Below are 19,381 nucleotides of genomic sequence, written 5' to 3' on the forward strand. Positions count from 1 at the left end.
GCCCAACAAAAACAAAAACACAGATACTGTGTATTAGTAGTAGTAGCCTAGCAGGCTTGGGTTTTTAGGTAAGCGCAGCCTACTTACGAAAATGGCAATTCAGTCGAAAAATTAAGTATAATATCTAGTCCAATCATTTATATTCAGACAACCCATCAGTGTCGAACATTCATCATCTGCTAGTCATGTTAGTTATATTTAAATAGAGTATTTTTGTGTAGTGCAGTGCTGGCGACATAAACTAGATTGCTATATCCATTACGGCGCGCTTGGTTTAAACTAAGAGAGTGCGTTCAAGACTATAAACACGCAACCATATTGATAAGGGTTTATAACGACGTCTGGTCAGTTATGCAACAGCTCACAGTCGAGAATAATAATATCCTCACAGGTAGTATTTTACGAAAATGATGACACAGTTGCTTTGCTACAGCAATAGCAATTTAGTTAAGGAAATCGTTGGAGAACCAAAGCTTCTAACAGAATAGAACCACAGTTTCAATTTGGCTTTGTAAACACACCCTCATTTCCCACAATTCCACGTGATAGTGGTCCGTAGACGACGTCAAATCACATTTTACCTGCGCTAGCAAAAACACGAGTGAATTATTTTAACACAAAAATAAAATGTTCGCAATAATGAAAGGTAACGGTACTGTTTATGAATTGTACAAATCTAGCTAGCTATGTAATTATATTTAAATGTTTTCAAGCCAAAACTGACTTTAAGAAATGTGATTATGTGAACGTCATGTGAACTGTTGCCAAAAGAGTAGCGTTAGCCTGAGAGTAGGCTAGCTAGACTAGCACTAGTAGCGCTACGGTAGCTAGCTTGGCCAGTGGTGTGGTACTCGAAGCCGTAAAGTAGACTTTTTAGAAATGAGTTAATTCGACATTTAACCTATGCAATTTTTTCTTCTTCAAAAATGGCTAGCTAACTACTAACGTAAATTGTTGAACTTTGTACCTTATGTTTACAATCTTTGACATGGTGTCAAATGTTACAGGTGAAAGTCCCTGTATTGGCTTGCAGTGATGGCTGGAGAGGTCCACAACAAGGGTGTGGCATGGGATAACTTGAATGGCTCCCTGACTCCAGTGGACCGTCTCCGTAATGAGAGGTCTGAAAGCCCCACACCGGGCCTGGTGGAGGGGACAGAACCAGGTGAGATTGACATACGTCTGATTGCTAGACATTGCTATATTACATTGTTAGACTGATAATGGATTTGATGACTTGACCAATCGAGAGACTTCCGCCCCTCAACCTTAAAACAGTAGGCTACACTAGTTAGCTGGACTACATAGTTCCGTTTTAAGGATTTGAGCCATGTTCAACTGGATACATCCCTTCCAAATATAAGTGGAAACAGACTCAGTTTTATGAACTAATCAAAAACTATCCCACAAGCAAACTATATCTTACAAATAGAATACATCATGCATGGCACAACACGACAGAAACAAATTGATGACACAGTTCACTTAATTCACAGCTTGTTGTAAAAATTCCAAGAAAGACACGCTTCGAATTGCCAAAGCAGTTGCCAGTTACTACATGTTATCATGTGACAAGTGTTCCGTGCAGCCACTTCTACACAGCTTTAGCCAAGAATCCACCGTGAATAGGGTTCTTGATGAACAAACCATCAGTGTTCTTGTTGGCAGTAAGTGTGCAGAAATGTGCACAATAGCACAATGTATTCTTAGCTGGATTTAAAACAATTGGTAAGGGATGGTATTTTAACAGAGGCCTTTGTTTGATTTGCTCTGCTAGAATGTGCTTCATGCTGGGTAAGTGTGAGTTGTAAGAATGTTTAGGCTAATGATTATATGCTTTGGAGAAAACATGGTATTAATGTGACAAAGTGAACGAGAAATTTCATTATTAGTTTCAAACTCATGGCATAGTTAAGTGATACGATGTATTCATTTAAACAGACACTTTTATTTAAAGTAATGTACAAAGAAGGATTTGAACCTGGGACCTCTTGATCAGCAGTCAAAAATACCACCTCGCTATACCCATCCCCCCATGATATATTGGCTCTGTTCTTTGAAATTTCCCATTGAAGTCAGGAAAATGTATTTTTACAGTAAGGTTGAATGGATGTGAACAAGACTACATATTTTCCTATTCTAATTAGGCAAAAGTGAAATTACAGTTGATTTCAGTCAAGTAAAAATAAATAAAAGATCTGTTCATTTGGATTGTGTTAACAACAAAATCTGAATCTCCACAGGTGCCGGCCAGCAGAGTGCCATGTTTGTCCATTCCCAGTCATTTGAAGACTTGACTGCTGAAAGTGAGGAGCAGACTGAGACAGAGTTCAATAAAGGCTCTGATCAGGTGGATTTAGGGGAATGTGCAGAGGAGATACAGAGTGGGGTGGCAGGAGAGGATGCTCAGGAGGAGCCCTGTGTGGAGGTGCAGAAGGAACGGAATGACGAGGGACAACCTGAAAGCAGAATTAAAGAGGAGGATGTGTCAAGCGAGGCATGGCGTAGCCACAGAAAGCATGTGTTTGTGCTGAGCGAAGCTGGTAAACCCATCTACTCGCGCTACGGCACAGAGGAGGCCCTCTCTAGCACCATGGGGGTCATGATGGCACTGGTGTCATTTGTGGAGGCTGGGAAGAACATCATCCGGTCCATCCATGCAGGTAAGAAAAATATGTTGAAATATCAGGGTGGACTCTAAAAGCTTTTCTAAAATGTTTTGGGTTCTAAAAAACAAAATGCTGACCTTTGCCTATTTGTTCTCTCATTCAAATGCGCTTTTCTAGATGGTTACAAAGTGGTGTTCCTTCGTAAGAGTCCTCTGGTTCTGGTGGGTGTATCGCGTACCTGTCAGTCCGACCGAGAGCTGACCCGTGAGTTGCAGTACATCTACTACCAGATAGTCAGCCTGCTCACCCTGACCCAGCTCAACCACATCTTCCAGCATAAACAGAACTACGACCTGCGCCGCCTTCTGGCCGGCTCTGAACACCTCACAGATAACCTGCTTCGTCTGCTGGAACGCGACCCAGGCCTGCTCCTCAGCGCTGTAACATGCCTCCCGCTGGCCAGCTCCGTCCGGGATGTTGTGTCCTCCAGCCTGCAGGCCTCCAAAGCCAAGAACCTGGTCTTCTCCATTCTGCTGGCGGGAGACCGCCTGGTCACCTTGGTGCGCAAAAAGGACCAGTTCCTGCACCACATGGACTTGCATTTACTCTTCAACCTGGTGGGATCTTCCACCTCTTTCCGTGAAGGAGAAGGATGGACGCCTATCTGCCTACCAAAGTTCAACACAGCAGGCTTCTTCCACGCCCACATCTCTTACCTAGAGCCGGCTTCTGAACTCTGCTTAATCCTGGTCTCCACGGACAGGGAGGACTTCTTTAATTTGTCTGACTGCAAGCGCCGCTTTCTGGAGCGTCTGAGCAAACGCAGTGCCTACCAGACCCTGAAGGAGGCGCTGAAGAGCCCAAGCTACTCAGCAGCCCAGGTCGGCATTCCAGAACTCAGGCACTTTGTTTATAAGTCAAAGAGCTCGGGTCTCTACACCAGGTGAGACAGACAATATTATGACTATTACACGTTTCAGTACTGTAATGCTACTGTCACTAACTCTGGATCAATCACCTCCTTGCTACCAGTTCCACTTATTATTTTCTGTCTCTTTCCCCCCAGCCCTGAGCTCCCCGTGCCATACCAATCTGAGGAGGAGCAGGAGAGGCTGATTGGACTGTACCAGTACCTGCACAGCCGCCTGCACCACCCAACTCGTCCGCTCCGCTCCATCTACCACTGTGGAGAGACTGAAAACTTGTTTGCCTGGGTAAGTCCAATGCTTTGAGGAGGGGACCAGTTTCTCTGGACATTCAATTTACATTCAATGCGGTGTTTCCCCTAGGTTTACAGCTTGGGGGGGGGGGGGGCGGCGACCATGTAGAGACAGAAATGACATGCCGTCGTGTAAATAAGATAAATAACATAAGGCCATTTAGTTAGTTTAATAAAAGAGCAAGCTATACACCTGTTTTATAGGAAAGGTAACCTGAAATGACTTTTTTTGTGATCGGGCGCTATATATATAAATATATTTTATATATAAATATAAATATTTACTTGACCTTCCAGGGGGGGGGGGGGGGGGGGGGGCAGGGGGTGCCCCTAATATAATGGTAGGGGAAACACTGCAATGAATTGAGCAAGGCACATTTGCATCAACAGCGTCTACACAGGATAGAATAAAGGATATTTTTCAGTTCAGTGTAATTACATTAATACCCATCTCTTGGTATCTCTATGAGCTGCCACTCTTTCAAACTGATACGACAAACATTGTGCATTTTAATTAGTCTCAGTTGTGGACCACTCGTTGATTCAAATCCAGACAATATGCAAAACGTTGACAATAATTGTGGTTGATTTCCGAATTTAGATATTGATAAAAAAAGGGCTTGATGGATCCATACCTACAGTGTTTCTCAATAACAGGGGCAGGCGATTACATAATGGCTAGTAAAAGATACACATTATTGTCAATGCTCTGACAGTATGTCCAACCCTTCCCTTCCTCAGGTAACAAGTGGCTTTGAACTATACCTCTGCTTCAGTCCATTGGGGACCAAGGTGCTGGCTGTGTCTGCTGTTAATAAGCTTCTGAAGTGGATCAGGAGGGAGGAGGACCGACTCTTTATCCTCAGTCCCTTAACATACTGAGCCTTCACCCAATTGACCTAGTATATGACCTGCTGAAAGAGAAGCCCCACAAAGTAAGGTCTGATTGATGAGACTGGACTGCTGCAACTATAAGGCTTGAGTCATTCTGGTCTGATGCTCAGACTGCAGATAGCAATACAATTAGTGAACTGTAGTCCTTCAGTTAGTAGTCAACAGGATTAAATCCATGATGGTAGGGATGAATTTTAAATATAAAATCACTGCATTTTTACTGAGATAGATGATCGGTTGCTGCATGATAAAGTAACCATGCAGCAACCATTTGAACTAACAGGAAGAGTCTCATCATTGATGCTACTTCATGTCTCAATTAAAATAGACCTGTCCCTGTTTGGAAACACTTAAAAAAAATGATTTTAGTTTTTTTATCAGTACACTTGAAACAAACAGACGCTGTAATAACAGATTTTAAAAAGAAAATAGTACTTTTCTAAGTGGATTTTATTTTATCATTTTTTTTTATATACCAAGATGCCAAAGGGGATTTTTGTACTGAGCTACAATGTTTCTGATACTGTTCGCACGATTATGTAAATAATAGGAGATTGATCTCCCGTTGACCATTCACTGTGGTCCTTTTAGCTTAATTGCACTTGTGCACAGTACATTTATAAATGTTCCTGCTAATTCCAGTCTTTTTATTACCTGAACACTGAATAGTGATGTAAAAGCATTCTAATTAAAGACAACAATGATTTTTCTTCTTGTCTTTTGTGTTTTTTTTTTTTTTTACAAATGGTCTGGTTTTGCAAGCATTTCCATGCTTGAATATTAAGAAATATAGACTCCAAGTAAATGGAGCGTCTTCTCTCACTTTTCATGTCTTACCTAACGGCCTTTGAAACTTGTGCTTAGCTAATGGTGCGCTATCTCAGGGCTCTCAAGCCTCACGCATTCGCCGTGAAACTCACGCGTTTCAGCCATTTTTCACGCTCTCACGCAACACCTTGTATTTCTCACGCATTTCAACCATTTATCACGCTGAAAAGTTAGGGATAACTTGTCCCGCTTTATTCAATTAATGGACGTGGCGCAGGCATACTGAGGGACGATTTCTGCCAAGATGATGGTTATATCGAATTATACAGTTAAATACAAAAAACATCACCAGCACCCCTCATCCCACCCCCCTGTTGCCCGTTTCCCAGAATTTTGGACTCAAAAGTTGACAGGGATGGTGATCTCACGCCAAACCTTTGATAAAACTTGAGAGCCCTGTTATCTTGTAATGAATAGTAATATTAATAAATGACCAATTGTGAAATTGCACGTGTTTTTTCGTCATTTTGAGATTATGTATCTGTAGTGGTTACTGCAATAAGACGCACCAGCCCCATCTACAACAGAGACAGCAGCCTATATTGGCAGTGTGGCAAAGGGGAGGAGCATGTAGCCTAAGCAAGCTTTACGGACAGTAACAGCAAAATGCATTCTTAAGAGACTCAATGAAGTTCCGTACAAACCAAACTTTACTTGTACTTGACAGTTATTCACATAATAGTTCACGCGTAAAGAAGGGTCAAATCTGTATCTGAAGTTCACAACCAACCCAACCACTTGATGATGTCGGAGGACACATTGATATTTCTATTCTAGTCACATCGTTCTACAGGTAAGCAAGGAAACTTTAGTTCATGTGGAGTTCACTCCGCGTTTTGGTCAATTTAAATAACATTTATATTAATATAATCGTATTTTTCAAAGAATGCAGTGATAGTTCTTATAGTTCTCCTCGGTGTCAATTTACTAGATTCACTATGTACGCACTCTTCAGTAGGTTTATCTTGGAGGCTGTGAAAAGAACACACCTTTTACTTCTGTATGAAAGCTTGTAAACTTTTACTTGGCATGAAATTGTGTAAACAGTACGTGGTGGATAAAACAGAGGTCACAAGATAATTTGGGGATTTTTATGCTCCATACATTTTCTTAAATATGCATCACAAGAGTATTATTCTATAAATATCTTTGCTTAAAATGTAACTAATTTGAATTCCTTTAAGAACAAATGCCATTTGTTACTTTTAAATTAGCCAGATCAAATTACAATGCATTGCATGCTCTACCTTTAAATAACAATGGATGGAAACGTATTCAAACCTAGCTTTATTAACCATGAACATGAAGAAAGTCAATCAGTCCTGAATATGTGTACTCATGTCCTGACTGCTTTTAAACGCTAAGCTTGAGTTAGTTTGACATGAAGTTGCAAATGTTAAAAGGTAACATACTGGTGCAGTTCTATGAATTATTAATGTTGTTACCGCATATAGACTACAGTCATTCCTAGTATCATTTCTAATCACTATAGAGTTTGTACATAACTGTACATTTTCAGACTTGTAGCTGTACTTCCTTGAGGACAGGCATAATACAAATGCATGGCTCAAATTCTCAGACACGTTTTGAGTTGCCACTTCATCTAAAACTTAAGGAAGCACACATAAGTGCACATATATGCCCATCAGTCTGTGTGCATCTTTCACCCTCAAAGGCACGTAGTGGTTGTGACAGGAATGCCAAGTAGAGAAAAGAAGGTCTCTGAGTTCCACCTGCCTGTGAGGTTTCAGTTAATAATTGACCCAAGAACTCAGCTCAACCTGCGATGAATTTAAAGGTGATTTTCATTGCTCACGGCAATGGCACTTTTAGACCATACATCTCAACCTCTGTGTTAAAGACCCTGTGTTTATCTGAGATAAACCACATCATTTGGCCTGCTTTTGTACTTTTTCATGTGGAATTAAACTCTTGGGCTGCAGACCGCACCAATTATACAGTCTAAGGCCTCTGTTTGTACATTACAGAGTTTAGGGAGTCCCTTGATTACTAATGTTCCTGGCACTCAATTTGTGACCTCCTACTTCTAAATTTCGGATTCTTATCTTATCAGATATCTACTGGCCATTAAGGATGCTATTGCTCAACCGCCTTACCTGGAGGTAACCCAGAGAGGACCGTGCTGCTGTCTCCCTGTGTCCCAGACTGGAGATGGTCCACTGGGCCACACTGTGGGTGTCATGTGTCTGGCTCCAGACATTCCTGGCCTCTGCCTTGGCTATATGTCCCTCCACAGCCCCCAACCCGGTTAACTTCTCAGTGGTTTACACCATGCCCTTCTTCCAAACTCTTAACTCAATTCAAAATATAGTTACAAACCCACAGTATCTGGAGGTGTATGTGGCCTCGCAGAACAGAATTGAAGCTGTGAACAGAAGTCTGGAAAAGGTATGGGAGCTTCACACAGGACCAGTGGGCAGCCCAGAGTGTCAAATGTGTGATTTGTGTGACATTGACAAGGACCCCAACTTTTTAGAAAACACAGATAACAAGGTCCTATTGTTGGATACATTCTTCATGTATTTATACTCTTGTGGGAGTTCTCAATATGGTGTGTGCCATTTCCATCAACTTAACAGTCATGGTCATAAACCCTCTTTTTCGAAGTGTTTATTCAGAAAGGAATCCAACTCTGCAGCCTACTGCCCTGACTGTCTGGCCAGTCCCCTTGGTACCAAAGTTACCATGGTAGAGGAGGGTCAGACAGTGTACTTTTTTGTGGCTGCCACTGTCAATGACAGTGTGACACAGCGCTACGGGAGGAAGTCCATATCGGTGCGCCGGCCGTTGGCCACTGAAGATGGATTCTACAGCGACGTGCGAGGACTGACTGTCCTGCCCGGTCTGCGCAGAACATACAATATTGAGTACACCTACAGCTTCTTCACCCAGGAGTTTGTCTATTTCCTTTCTGTTCAGAGAGAGAGTCCTGACCAGGAGTTTTCACCCCTCCAGACACGGCTTGGTCGTCTTCCGCGCAATGAGTGGGAGATGAGGAGGTACCGTGAGGTCATTTTAGAGTGCCGCTTTGAACCCAAGCGCCGTCGGCGCCGGAATGCAGCCAGTAAGGCCTTTAAGGATGTGGTATACAATGTCGTCCAAGCGGCCCACTTTGGCAAGGCTGGCAGGGAGCTGGCAGAGGAGCTAGGTGCCGAGGAGGAAGATGACATCTTGTATGGAGTGTTTGCTGTCACAGATGACAATGGTGTCACAGAGCATGAGTCAGCCCTGTGTGCTTTTCCCATGGACAACATCAACACAGCCATCAGCGATGGGGTAGATGACTGCTGTGAGTCTGGCCCTGAGCAGCTGTCCAGAGGACTGTGCCACTTCCAGTACTGTGAAAGCTGTCCCCATGAGGTGAGTTCAACACCAATAATAACCCCGCTTCAGAGTGGTTTCTTTGGATTTACTTTGTCGGAGCCATCTATTGATCTATGAATACAATTGAGAAAAATAATCAACAAATAATACAACCACAATGAACATATTAGCATATAAACACTATGAACATACACTATAGACACACAAACAATGTAAACATATTTACAATGAACGTTATTATAAGCAACAACAGTATAAACAAATAAACAATACATAACAATATGAACATTATAAGCGGCATGAATGTGAAGCAGTGCATTTATGCTTGAGCTGAAAAGCACTGAGTGCACTGTTTGTTTGGCTCAGGAGTAGTAGTAGACTGTGGGAGTTGTTTAAAGTAATGATGATGTATACTGTAGATCCAGTATGAACACTGACAGAGAGAAGTTTAGAGAACAGTTTATTTTAATGAACTATGGATGAAAGGATATGGTGACTATTTATCTGGACACACATTTCTCTTATATTTACCCTGACTGGAATGTTTTAGACATGTATGTTGGGTTATTAAGGCATAGTGTGTTGCTACTGGCATGACATGGATGTTGACAAACACAGATCATAACGTCTTGTACAAGTTATGTGTCTTTGTTCTTTGTCTTAACCTTCTCTGTATTTATCACAGAAGCAGTAAAAATGTGACTCTTCAATCTAGAGACCAAAGAAACCCTTGATTTGTTTCTACATGCAGACAAATATTGTAGGTATTCAGACCAAGGGAGATTTCAGTACTGTGAGGGATCTTTCTGACCTGGCAGATTTCCTCTCTTCACTATTTTAATGTAAGGTCACACTGGGCCGTAAGGGGAGGAGTAACACCAGAAATACCATTAGAGTGACCTCAATCAGCCGCTCATTTAAGCAAGGTCTTGATATGGAAGCTGTTTGATGACGCACAACTTCATGGAAAAAGTTCAAATTTGCCATTTGTTGCAGGGAACCGCTGAAGAATTTAGGATAGTTGGCAGCTATCTTAAGCTTTAGGGTGTAAGTTATTTTTGAACTTCTGTAAATGTGCGATCTTGAATACTTCCTTCTTTGAAGCAGTGTTCCCATCTAATGTGTCTCAGATGCTTATTTATTTTCTGTGAAATGTTTGGCACAAATGCTTCAGTGGAGAAGGGTCAAGGTTAGCTGTATATATTCTCTAGCCTCTTCTTTGACATACTCCACAGGCGCCTGGAGACAGTATTCAGAAAAGGGCTTAATAATATGTTCAGGCACAAATTTTGAAAATGTATCTTCATATCCTAATGGCCATGGTCTCCAGTCCTTCAGACATACATGCTCTTACCTCTTTGCAGAGCATGGAGAACAATGCCACTTGCAGAGACCAGCCCACCATGGTGTCTAAGCCCTACTACAGGGTGGACCTGTTCAACAGGCAGATGAAAGGCGTCCTGCTCACCTCCCTCCTGGTCACCATCATAGAGAATAAGACAGTGGCACACATTGGCACCTCCAGTGGGCGTCTGCTACAGGTATACAACATCAACAATGTATGGAGGACATAAAGGACCATAAACAAAGTGTTAATATTGACAAATGTATTTGGTTACAATTCTTTATTTCACAATTCATATAAATCCTTTAAAATCTACAGCAAAAAGAAAAGGTTTTGGCACTTTTTTAGATTCATTATAGATACCCTAGAATAAATATTTGGTAGCATAGCATTGTAGCACAACCAAAATAACTATATTAATATCAATGCAATCGTGTTTTTGATAGCTTGTTTTGACAAGGTCAAGCCCGATTATCTTTGCAAATTACTCCTTGGTGGAGAACCAGAGAGTGACCTCTATTGCTGCTGTCCACTCCTCGGAATCTCTACTCTTTGTAGTTGGAGACAAGGTAAGCATTGTCTTAAAATCAACATATTAAACTATAAACTTTATTTGTGTATAATTTTGTCGGATGGGTTATGAAGACATGGAATCCCATACAGTTTACACAATCATCAAACACTGTAAAAATCAGTTTCCTGTCTTATTGTGTGACAGATGATCCAGGTGCCTCAGCGAGGCCCAGGGTGCCAGCATTTCCTTACCTGTGCCATGTGCCTGACAGCCCCCAAGTTCATGGGGTGCGGCTGGTGCTCTGGAGAGTGCTCTTGGGAGAGTGAGTGTCGAGGTCGCTGGAGGAATGAGTCCTGTCCTCCGGGTATCACTGGGGTGAGATGTGCTGGATTGTTTTTAATTCAAACGTTGTTCTTGTTCCTGTCTAGTAAAGTTCCTTCTCTGATTTATCTGGAGTAGTTCTTCCCAAGGACAGCACCTCACGATGGTCAGACCGAGCTCACGGTTTGTGGCTGGGAGTTCCGGTCACCCCAGCGTCCTACCATAAGCTCCAGAACCCACCAGGTGAGACTGGGACAGACAGGCTGCGCCGTGCTTTCTCAGAAGAGCAACAGCACACAGTGAGTACATCAGAGGTCATACCGTAGATACCAGATAAAAACACCCTTGGTTAGGTCCTGAGATCAAATGTATTTGGGAATGTATTTTCTTAACAATAGCTATATTTTTCCAAAGATGAACTTGGAGGAGATATGAAGATACTCTGGAGTTGGACTAATTTAATCTTCATGATTTTAGTTCCTCGTTATTGTTAGGAAAGATAGTCTGGCTAAATGAAGCATTTTGATCTTCCAGGTATAAGTAATGCAGCAAAAAGGCTTAACATTCCTTTTGGTTTTATTTTGAATCATGAATCATTTGCTTTTGCTTTCACTTCACCTTAGCCTGGTGTGTAAGATCCGCTCCGGGGAGATTGAGCTGTCCAAGCCAGTCAACGTCACTGTGGAAGTACATGAGGGCAAGGTGGAGGGGCGTTATTCCATTGACGGAAAAGCGGAGATGCCTGGATTTACATTTGTGGTAATGGGGTTGACACTCAATTAACTGCCTTAATCAAGGCAACCTTTTTGAAAAGTGCAACATAAATATACCTGGTGATATCAGTGGAACACAGCGTTGTTAAATACATACCTATACTTTGCAACTTCTTGAAGTTGACGTGGAATCTCTTTGCTCCCTTTATCAGATTCCCAACATCACTGAGATCCAGCCTAATTATGGTCCCCGTGTTGGGGGAACCCTCATCACTGTCACTGGTCCTCACTTGGACGCTGGGAGTTCCAGGAAGGTTACTCTGAATGGAGAACCCTGTCCCATAAGGAGGTGGGCTATTACTATTACATCATTTACCATATTCCACGCCCTACCGATTTAATTAGAGGGTTTGAAAAATGTCCCAAGGGGAGAGATTTGTCCTGTGTAGATCCAGGCTTGTCCCAACATGTGTTACCACAGACATCGTACAAAGAGTATGAGGCTGCTCAGTCTTCCAGTGAACCCTTCAGTCAAAGAAGGTGCTGTTAATGGAAATGTTTTCATGAGCAGATCACTGCTGTACTGCTCTTTGTCAACGGTTTTGTGGTAATCCATACCAAACATTCCTTTTTTATGTTCACATCTATATAGTATGTTATTCATTGTGTAAGTCATCCTCTTACACCTCCACTCTCCTTGACTAATCTGCAGTTTCACCGTGCCTCGAGGCAATGTGTCCTCCATCATCTGTCTGTCCCAGCCCATCTCAGAGGTCAGGGATGTCCCTCTCAGCGTCTTCATTGACAAGTCCCCAGTTCTCACCACCAAGGTGTTCTACTACAGGGAGAACCCAGAGATCACAGCTGTCCTGCCAGACTGCAGCTTTGACAGGTAGGTCTAATCATCCATCTACTGAAGCTGCCCTTCACTAGCTAAAGAGGATAGCACTAAACTTGGGTGTTCTATGTTGAGCTGTTAAACACAATACTCCGTATCCTTTTGTACTTTGTTCTGTGAACTCCAGGGGGTCAAAGATAATCATTGAAGGGAAGAACCTGGACTCTGTCTACCGCACCATCATCCGTTTCAAACCCAATGAGAGTCACCTGAAGCCTGTGATGACGGTGACAACTGTATCTCTTTTTTGACACAAATATGACACAGATATCAAAATTAGCGCTAGCAAGGAATTACTTTAACGTGGCAACAGCCCGCAAATCCCTCTCAAAGGGATCATTGGGTATTTGCACCTAGTATGCGTCCAGTTTGTTATTGTTTTAACATATCAACTATATTATGACATGCACATATTGTAAGTACACCCACATTTCCAATCCTATGCTTACAACTTTAATTTTGTTCCAGGAGTGTAAAGGCAAATCAAAGCCCACAGAGATGGAGTGTACCAGCCCTGCCTTTCCCAGGGATGAGCCAGAGGAGGGGGAGCTTTCCTTTGACATGGATGGGGCTGTTCAACTCTGGAACAGAGAATTCTCCTATCATCCCTATGGAAAACCCATACCGTTTGAAACAGAGGGGCATGTGCTTAGTTTGTACCCTGGGCAAGATGAAGTTTCACTGCATGTAAGGCCACCTGTGCTATTGCAAGGGTATAGTTAGCACCATAAGTCCTTGGACAGTAACACATTTTTTATTTGCGTTACTTTATGACTTTCTGTCATTTAGCCAACTAAGAGCACATACTGTCCAAGAGTAATTTAGAGCAGCTGAATGTTTAAAGACAATCCTTAAAGTATATGAAACAAAGGATTATTGCGTTATTCTTTATGACGTTAAAATATAAACAATGTTTATGACTTTTGAAGCTTTCAACTCCCAAATGAAAGCTGACAATCTGCACTCTCATTGTACAGACCCTCAATACAATTAAAGGCAGCATTATACATCTTTAGATAGCATGCCCATACATCTTTTTATTCACAGCATCAAAAACTCAACCTTGTGAGTTCCTGCATGACCATCACCATGACAGTGGGAGGAGTTGACTGCGGTGCCAAAGTCCTGGACAATGAGATCACCTGCAGGATCCCCAAAAATATGACCATCCCTAGTGAAGGGCTGGCTGTGAAGGTTAGTATAACCATGGAAGGATTTCCAGTAAAGAAAATGTAATATGACCTATCTGCCAGATTATGATTCTATAATTGGGACATTTCAGTTGAAAAGGAAACATCATTCGTAGGCCTCCTTGCTGCAATCAGGGCTGAACTGACTCAAACTCTCTTATCTCCTGCAGATCAGCATCAACGGGGATGTTCACAACGTAGGGTCAGTTGTCCTGGTCAGCAACCACTACATGGCGGGCATTGTTCTGGGGATCCTGGGAGCCTTGGTGGCAGGAGCTGTGCTGGCCTTTGTTGTCATGAAACACCTGAGGAAGAAGAAGAAAGGTGGGGTTTTCTCTGGACTCTGGGTAGAGTAGTTTGCACAACCTCAAACAGGATGTAAGCTTAACTAGCTCTTTAAACTAGGTAATCCGTAACCCCCCCCCCCCACCTCCAACCCCCCAAATACACACACACACACACACTCACACACACACACTCAGACACCATACAAATATATTCACAGCCCAGGATAGTTCTAATGAGAAAATTTTCTGCTATGGTTGATGATTGAAAGCTGTTGTGAAACCTCTCAGCTTCTATGGTGGAGACCCGCCTGGCCCATAACTCTAACCGCTCTGGAACCAGCAGCGTGGAGCTGTCACCAGTAGGGGACTACAGAAGAGGTGACACACTGGCAGGATAGAAAAAATATTATAATTTACGTTCTAAATATATTCCATCTCAATGAAAGTGGATACCATTTGAAAATGTTACAAAACTGAACACACTTCATTTTAGTGGTTCCAATCCTAGGATCTGTCATTCCAGTGATGTCTCAGAGCCCCTCCACCACCCTGGGGGTCCCGGTGGTGTTTCCCAGTATGGGCTACACTGCTGGCAGCATGGACCCCAGCCTCACCCCCCTCATGACCCCAGAGAAGATCTCCATCACCAGCTTCAGGCCAGAGCTCCTGGAGGAGGTGAAGGACGTGCTGATCCCAGCTGAAATGCTCATCGTCCAGCATCACCAGATCATTGGAAAGGGTGAGTCTCAGCTCCATCGCAGGCTGTGAGGAAAACAGATGGGAAAAAAAGAGTCTCTCTATAAATCATGATATGTTTTTCACTGTTCTTTTCATCTCTCCCATCAGGTCATTTTGGCACGGTTTACCATGGCTACTTCACAGACCACAACAACAGAGAAATCCACTGTGCTGTTAAATCATTAAACAGTGAGCATATCACACCCTGATGACAATGATTTACAATGTTCTTGAGCTTGTGTCCCAGGCTATGGACACTAGTTTATATGACCGTTGGGTAAACATGAACCAAACCACTTACTGAGGAAACAGTAGTTACCCTTTTGAGTTTGCAACTATGATCCACATACACACACATCAAATACTGCATGTGTGTGTGTTACCAGGAATAACAGATGTGGAGGAAGTGGAGCAGTTCCTGAAGGAGGGTATCCTGATGAAGGGGTTCCACCACACCAACGTGCTGTCTCTGCTGGGCATCCTGCTGCCTAAGGAGGGGCTCCCCCTGGTGGTGCTTCCCTACATGAAGCACGGGGACCTGCGCCACTTCATACGCTGTGAGAGGAGGGTAAAAAAGTGCCTCCAGTACAATTTTAAACATATGTTTGAATACAAAAGTGCAAGGTTTGACTTAATCAGAGCAATAGGGCTTGGAATTTGTAAAAAAAAAAAGAACAATCGTAGTAATGGGTGGTTCCGACATTGAACTCTGATCTTTACCACAGCACAACACATGGGTTATTTGGCGATATACCACAGCCTTTCATGGTTTAATGCTTTAATATCTACCGAATATTTGACATGTTGCTCAATATTCTTGCACTAGAACCCCACGGTGAAGGACTTGATTGGCTTTGGCCTCCAGGTGACCAAGGGGATGGAGTACCTGGCGCAGAAGAAGTTTGTGCACAGAGATCTGGCAGCACGGAACTGCATGTGAGTGCAAAAGTTGGTCATCACCACATGAAACAGCATTCAGCAGTTAGTTATTTGCCACTGGTTGAATACAATTATATATGCCACATATTATCATCAATTGAGTTGTGTTGTCAATGTTCAAGTCTATATGTAAAGGGCTGAGATGGTCTTTGGTCGGTAGGTGTGACCATAGATATATATAAAGACTAGATGTCTTACGACGGAGTCTAGAACGTCCGCACATGGCGGCCATCTTGCTACAGTCAACTCGCTCACCCATAACATTGTGTTGATGCTACATGTACTTTTTAAATGACCATAACTTGCTCAATTTTCAACCGATTTTTCAACGGTTTGGTTTGTTATCAATGTCAGAGATGTCGTTATGCCACTGCATACTTATGAATAATTATGTTATTTTTTTAAAAATAGAATAGAAGTATGCAGTGGCATAACGACATCTCTGATGTTGATAACAAACCAAACCGTTTCAAAATCGAGCAAGTTATGGTCATTTAAAAAGTACATGTAAGCATCAACACAATGTTATGGGTGAGCGAGTTGACTATGGCAATATGGCCGCCATGTGCGGACGTTCGACTCCGTTGTCCGGCAACGCGGACGAGACATCTACCCGTTATATATATCTATGGGTGTAACACTAATCTCTCTGCTGCCCTTCAGGCTGGATGAGTCATACACAGTGAAGGTAGCAGACTTTGGCATGGCCAGAGATGTCTTTGATAAGGAGTACTACAGTGTTCAAGATCACAGGAAGGCCAAGCTACCAGTCAAGTGGATGGCAATTGAAAGCCTGCAGACACAGAAATTCACCTCCAAATCAGATGTGGTGTGTAACTCAATCAAGAAGATTTTGGGGGGAAAATACAGCATTGTATATCATTGCAATATATTTTCCTTATGTGTGTGTTGTTGCAGTGGTCATTTGGTGTCATGATGTGGGAAATGCTCACCAGAGGAGCCAGCCCTTACCCTGAGGTGGACCCATATGACATCACACACTACTTACTGAAGGGCAGGAGGCTGCCCCAACCACAGTATTGTCCTGACCCCCTGTAAGTAGGGCTAAAGATGACTATTAATTACCTTTTAGCCTGTACACACTTTGTTCCAGCTCGATAAAGTATTATAAAAAGATATTTCAGAATATATGTATTGGATGAATGTACACAATTCTCATTTAATACAGTAGTTGTTCCGGAAACAGAATGTTAGAACATACACGCACAGGCATGCGCGCACACACACAACACACACACACACACACACACACACGCACACACACACACACACACAAAGAGTAGCATTAATACCAGTGAGTCAGCATGTTTTTCCCATCTCAGTATCAATGATAAATCCTACAGTGTCTTGCCCAATAACACAGGAAAGATAGATGATCCATTAGAAATGAGAAGTGGATACTTGAAGCCTAAACTAAAATATTAATACAATCATTAACAATATAAATACACTTAAATGACAAACACTTATAACTACAAGCAAACTGCATAAAAGTGTAAAAAAACGTATGTATGTACTGATCCTAATGAGTCAAACCTGCGCTTGGCTTGGATGTAATTCCTGTCTGTGCAGCACAGCAGCTTTTCCTAATGCCTTGGGGCCTCCAGAAGTAGCCAAGCCTGCCACCATATTAGGTCGTTTTTTCTCCACTGGAAACAGATGGCACTGTGAATCGATTGGTTTTATTGTTGAGATGCAGCGAGCATACCATAGCTGAAAAGTATAGAGTATACTTAAATCTAATTTAAATGCATTAAACGAGACCTCAATACATTTTAATTACACATGTATCTTTTTCTACACAATTGGAAGTGTACTTTACTGATGTGGTAAATTAACATACATAATGACAACTTTAATATAAGTAAGTACAGTATGTTTGTACTTATTCTGTAGTTATACTTTAAGTGTAGTATTTATTTTGCTCAGGTAATTGTAGGTAAAAGTGGAAACAAACATGTTCCAAAATATTAATTAACTCCCTTTGTTATTTCACATAACTACATAATTCAATTTTCTTTGCTAGCTTACAAATCTCTTCCCCCTTTCCAGGTATGCAATTATGCTAGAGTGCTGGGACCCTGACCCAGAGAGCAGGCCCAGCTTTACTACTTTGGTTGCTGCTGTTCTTACCATATTGTCTGGCCTCGAGGGAGAACACTACATTAGCCTCAAGGTTACCTACGTTAACCTGGACCAGCCCCGGCCCTACCCAGCCCTCACCGAGTCTCCTGACGTGTCAGAGTCTTCTGCAACTGAAGACTCTGGCTCCATCTCCTCATGAGAAGACACCTGCAGGTGTAGAACGGTGCTGTAGCTCAATAAGGTTTGAACCAGTTCTAGAGTTACTGGGCAGTTGTTGTCAATGTTTGTGAGTATGTGCAGCCAAAGCATTGTGGCAGTTGGGCAGCAGTACAGCTTCATTGTAGCTTGGTGTTTCAATCTGCACTAGGCTTTTATGAAGAGCAGGAACTCATTTCATAGTGTCCTCAAAACCATGAATATATTGAATGTGCTGTCTCTATGTTTTCTCTTAATTCTCTTGAGATGTAGTGATTGATTTCTGTATATTTTGGATCATAAGAAATGTACCTATATGTCTCCGTATCTGATATACTGTATGTATCTGACACCACACTGTTACATTATTGTATGCCCAGCACAATGTATTTTAGATTGACTTTAATAAATTAAGATATTTATTTGTTCATAGACTTGTCATTGTGAGAGTGGAGTAAATTATTTATGTAAAAGCGTTTTGTTTTACAATTTCACATTTAGTTGACAGGGTTTAACCAAAATGACTAAACTGGGGCTCGGTTATGAAGCGAGCCTTCCACTAGAGGCCAGTGCCTTATTAGGTTTTTCACTTACAGTATGATTGGCTTAAGATACCAACCAAGGCAGTCCTAAACCCATGGTACGTGACTCCAATGTTTTCTGTAGATAATCTTATCTAATATTTTCTATGTGTTATGCCGCTAGTCTTCAACATGCAAAGCATCCCAATGGTATTAGGTTAAACCTAATCAGTCTTTATTCTGAGGTTACAATCTCAACCCATAGGTAGGAAGAGACTGGCACCATACATAAAAACCCTCCTAGACTTAAAAAGAGGATGCTGACCTTTTAAAAAAAGTATCAAAGTTTTGAAAACATTGTTTTTAGGAAGCTCAGAAGTCATACAGTACACAACAATCCCACTTCCCCCGTAAATAAATCCCAGACAAATAAAACCAGAGGGAAATACACATCATAATGTTCCATGCTGCCAAAAACAAAAGTGAATTCTCACATGGTGGGAGCCTTTGATTCATATATATATAGAGGGAGAGATAGATAGAGAGAGAGCTTTCCCATTGTCAAAGTATACGAGAACATCCCGTAGGGCAAAAGCCAGTTTCACAGGAGTGGCAGGAAGAGAAGATCTCCCTACAGAAGCTCTCTGCCTGTTCTGATGCTGCTACCCCTGTGAACTCAAGTCCCAATTCTTACCTGTATGGCTCTCCCTCTTGATCTT

At 42.2% G+C, this 19,381-nt stretch overlaps 2 protein-coding genes across 3 annotated transcripts; both read left to right on the forward strand.

The window, feature by feature from the left end:
- Nucleotides 1–541: 541 nt before the first annotated feature.
- On the forward strand, nucleotides 542–5,432 carry mon1a (MON1 secretory trafficking family member A). Its single transcript, XM_062463153.1, has 6 exons — nucleotides 542–646; nucleotides 1,008–1,165; nucleotides 2,244–2,663; nucleotides 2,787–3,552; nucleotides 3,676–3,823; nucleotides 4,570–5,432. Exons 2-6 carry the CDS (start codon nucleotides 1,036–1,038, stop codon nucleotides 4,708–4,710), a joined length of 1,605 nt encoding a protein of 534 aa, XP_062319137.1. The 5' UTR covers nucleotides 542–646; nucleotides 1,008–1,035; the 3' UTR covers nucleotides 4,711–5,432.
- Nucleotides 5,433–6,162: 730 nt separating this feature from the next.
- Nucleotides 6,163–18,561, forward strand: mst1rb (macrophage stimulating 1 receptor b). Of its 2 annotated transcripts, none has more exons than XM_062472327.1 (21): nucleotides 6,163–6,343; nucleotides 7,625–8,931; nucleotides 10,260–10,436; nucleotides 10,687–10,809; nucleotides 10,959–11,129; nucleotides 11,214–11,374; nucleotides 11,699–11,834; nucleotides 12,001–12,137; nucleotides 12,501–12,680; nucleotides 12,814–12,913; nucleotides 13,155–13,373; nucleotides 13,734–13,880; nucleotides 14,047–14,200; nucleotides 14,452–14,541; nucleotides 14,687–14,902; nucleotides 15,010–15,090; nucleotides 15,288–15,469; nucleotides 15,728–15,837; nucleotides 16,504–16,669; nucleotides 16,759–16,895; nucleotides 17,914–18,561. In XM_062472327.1, the coding sequence occupies exons 2-21, from the start codon at nucleotides 7,723–7,725 to the stop codon at nucleotides 18,143–18,145; spliced, it is 4,128 nt and encodes a 1,375-aa protein (XP_062328311.1). In that variant the 5' UTR covers nucleotides 6,163–6,343; nucleotides 7,625–7,722; the 3' UTR covers nucleotides 18,146–18,561. The 2 variants fall into 2 exon arrangements, with proteins under 2 accessions (XP_062328311.1, XP_062328405.1); XM_062472421.1 differs by lacking the exon at nucleotides 6,163–6,343 and adding an exon at nucleotides 7,252–7,348.
- Nucleotides 18,562–19,381: the final 820 nt, after the last annotated feature.

The sequence above is a fragment of the Osmerus eperlanus genome, chromosome 1 (genome assembly GCF_963692335.1).
Source record: "Osmerus eperlanus chromosome 1, fOsmEpe2.1, whole genome shotgun sequence".
In the NCBI taxonomy this organism is placed as follows: domain Eukaryota; kingdom Metazoa; phylum Chordata; class Actinopteri; order Osmeriformes; family Osmeridae; genus Osmerus; species Osmerus eperlanus.

Excerpts from the sequence above, each read along its gene's own strand:
- mon1a (XM_062463153.1), top strand. The coding sequence starts at position 1,036 with ATGGCTGGAGAGGTCCACAACAAGGGTGTGGCATGGGATAACTTGAAT. Across the intron at positions 3,553-3,675 it reads AGCTCGGGTCTCTACACCAG|CCCTGAGCTCCCCGTGCCAT; the intron begins GTGAGACAGACA and ends CTTTCCCCCCAG. Across the intron at positions 3,824-4,569 it reads CTGAAAACTTGTTTGCCTGG|GTAACAAGTGGCTTTGAACT; the intron begins GTAAGTCCAATG and ends TCCCTTCCTCAG.
- mst1rb (XM_062472327.1), top strand. The coding sequence starts at position 7,723 with ATGGTCCACTGGGCCACACTGTGGGTGTCATGTGTCTGGCTCCAGACA. Across the intron at positions 12,914-13,154 it reads ACCTGAAGCCTGTGATGACG|GAGTGTAAAGGCAAATCAAA; the intron begins GTGACAACTGTA and ends ATTTTGTTCCAG. Across the intron at positions 13,374-13,733 it reads AAGATGAAGTTTCACTGCAT|CATCAAAAACTCAACCTTGT; the intron begins GTAAGGCCACCT and ends TTTTATTCACAG.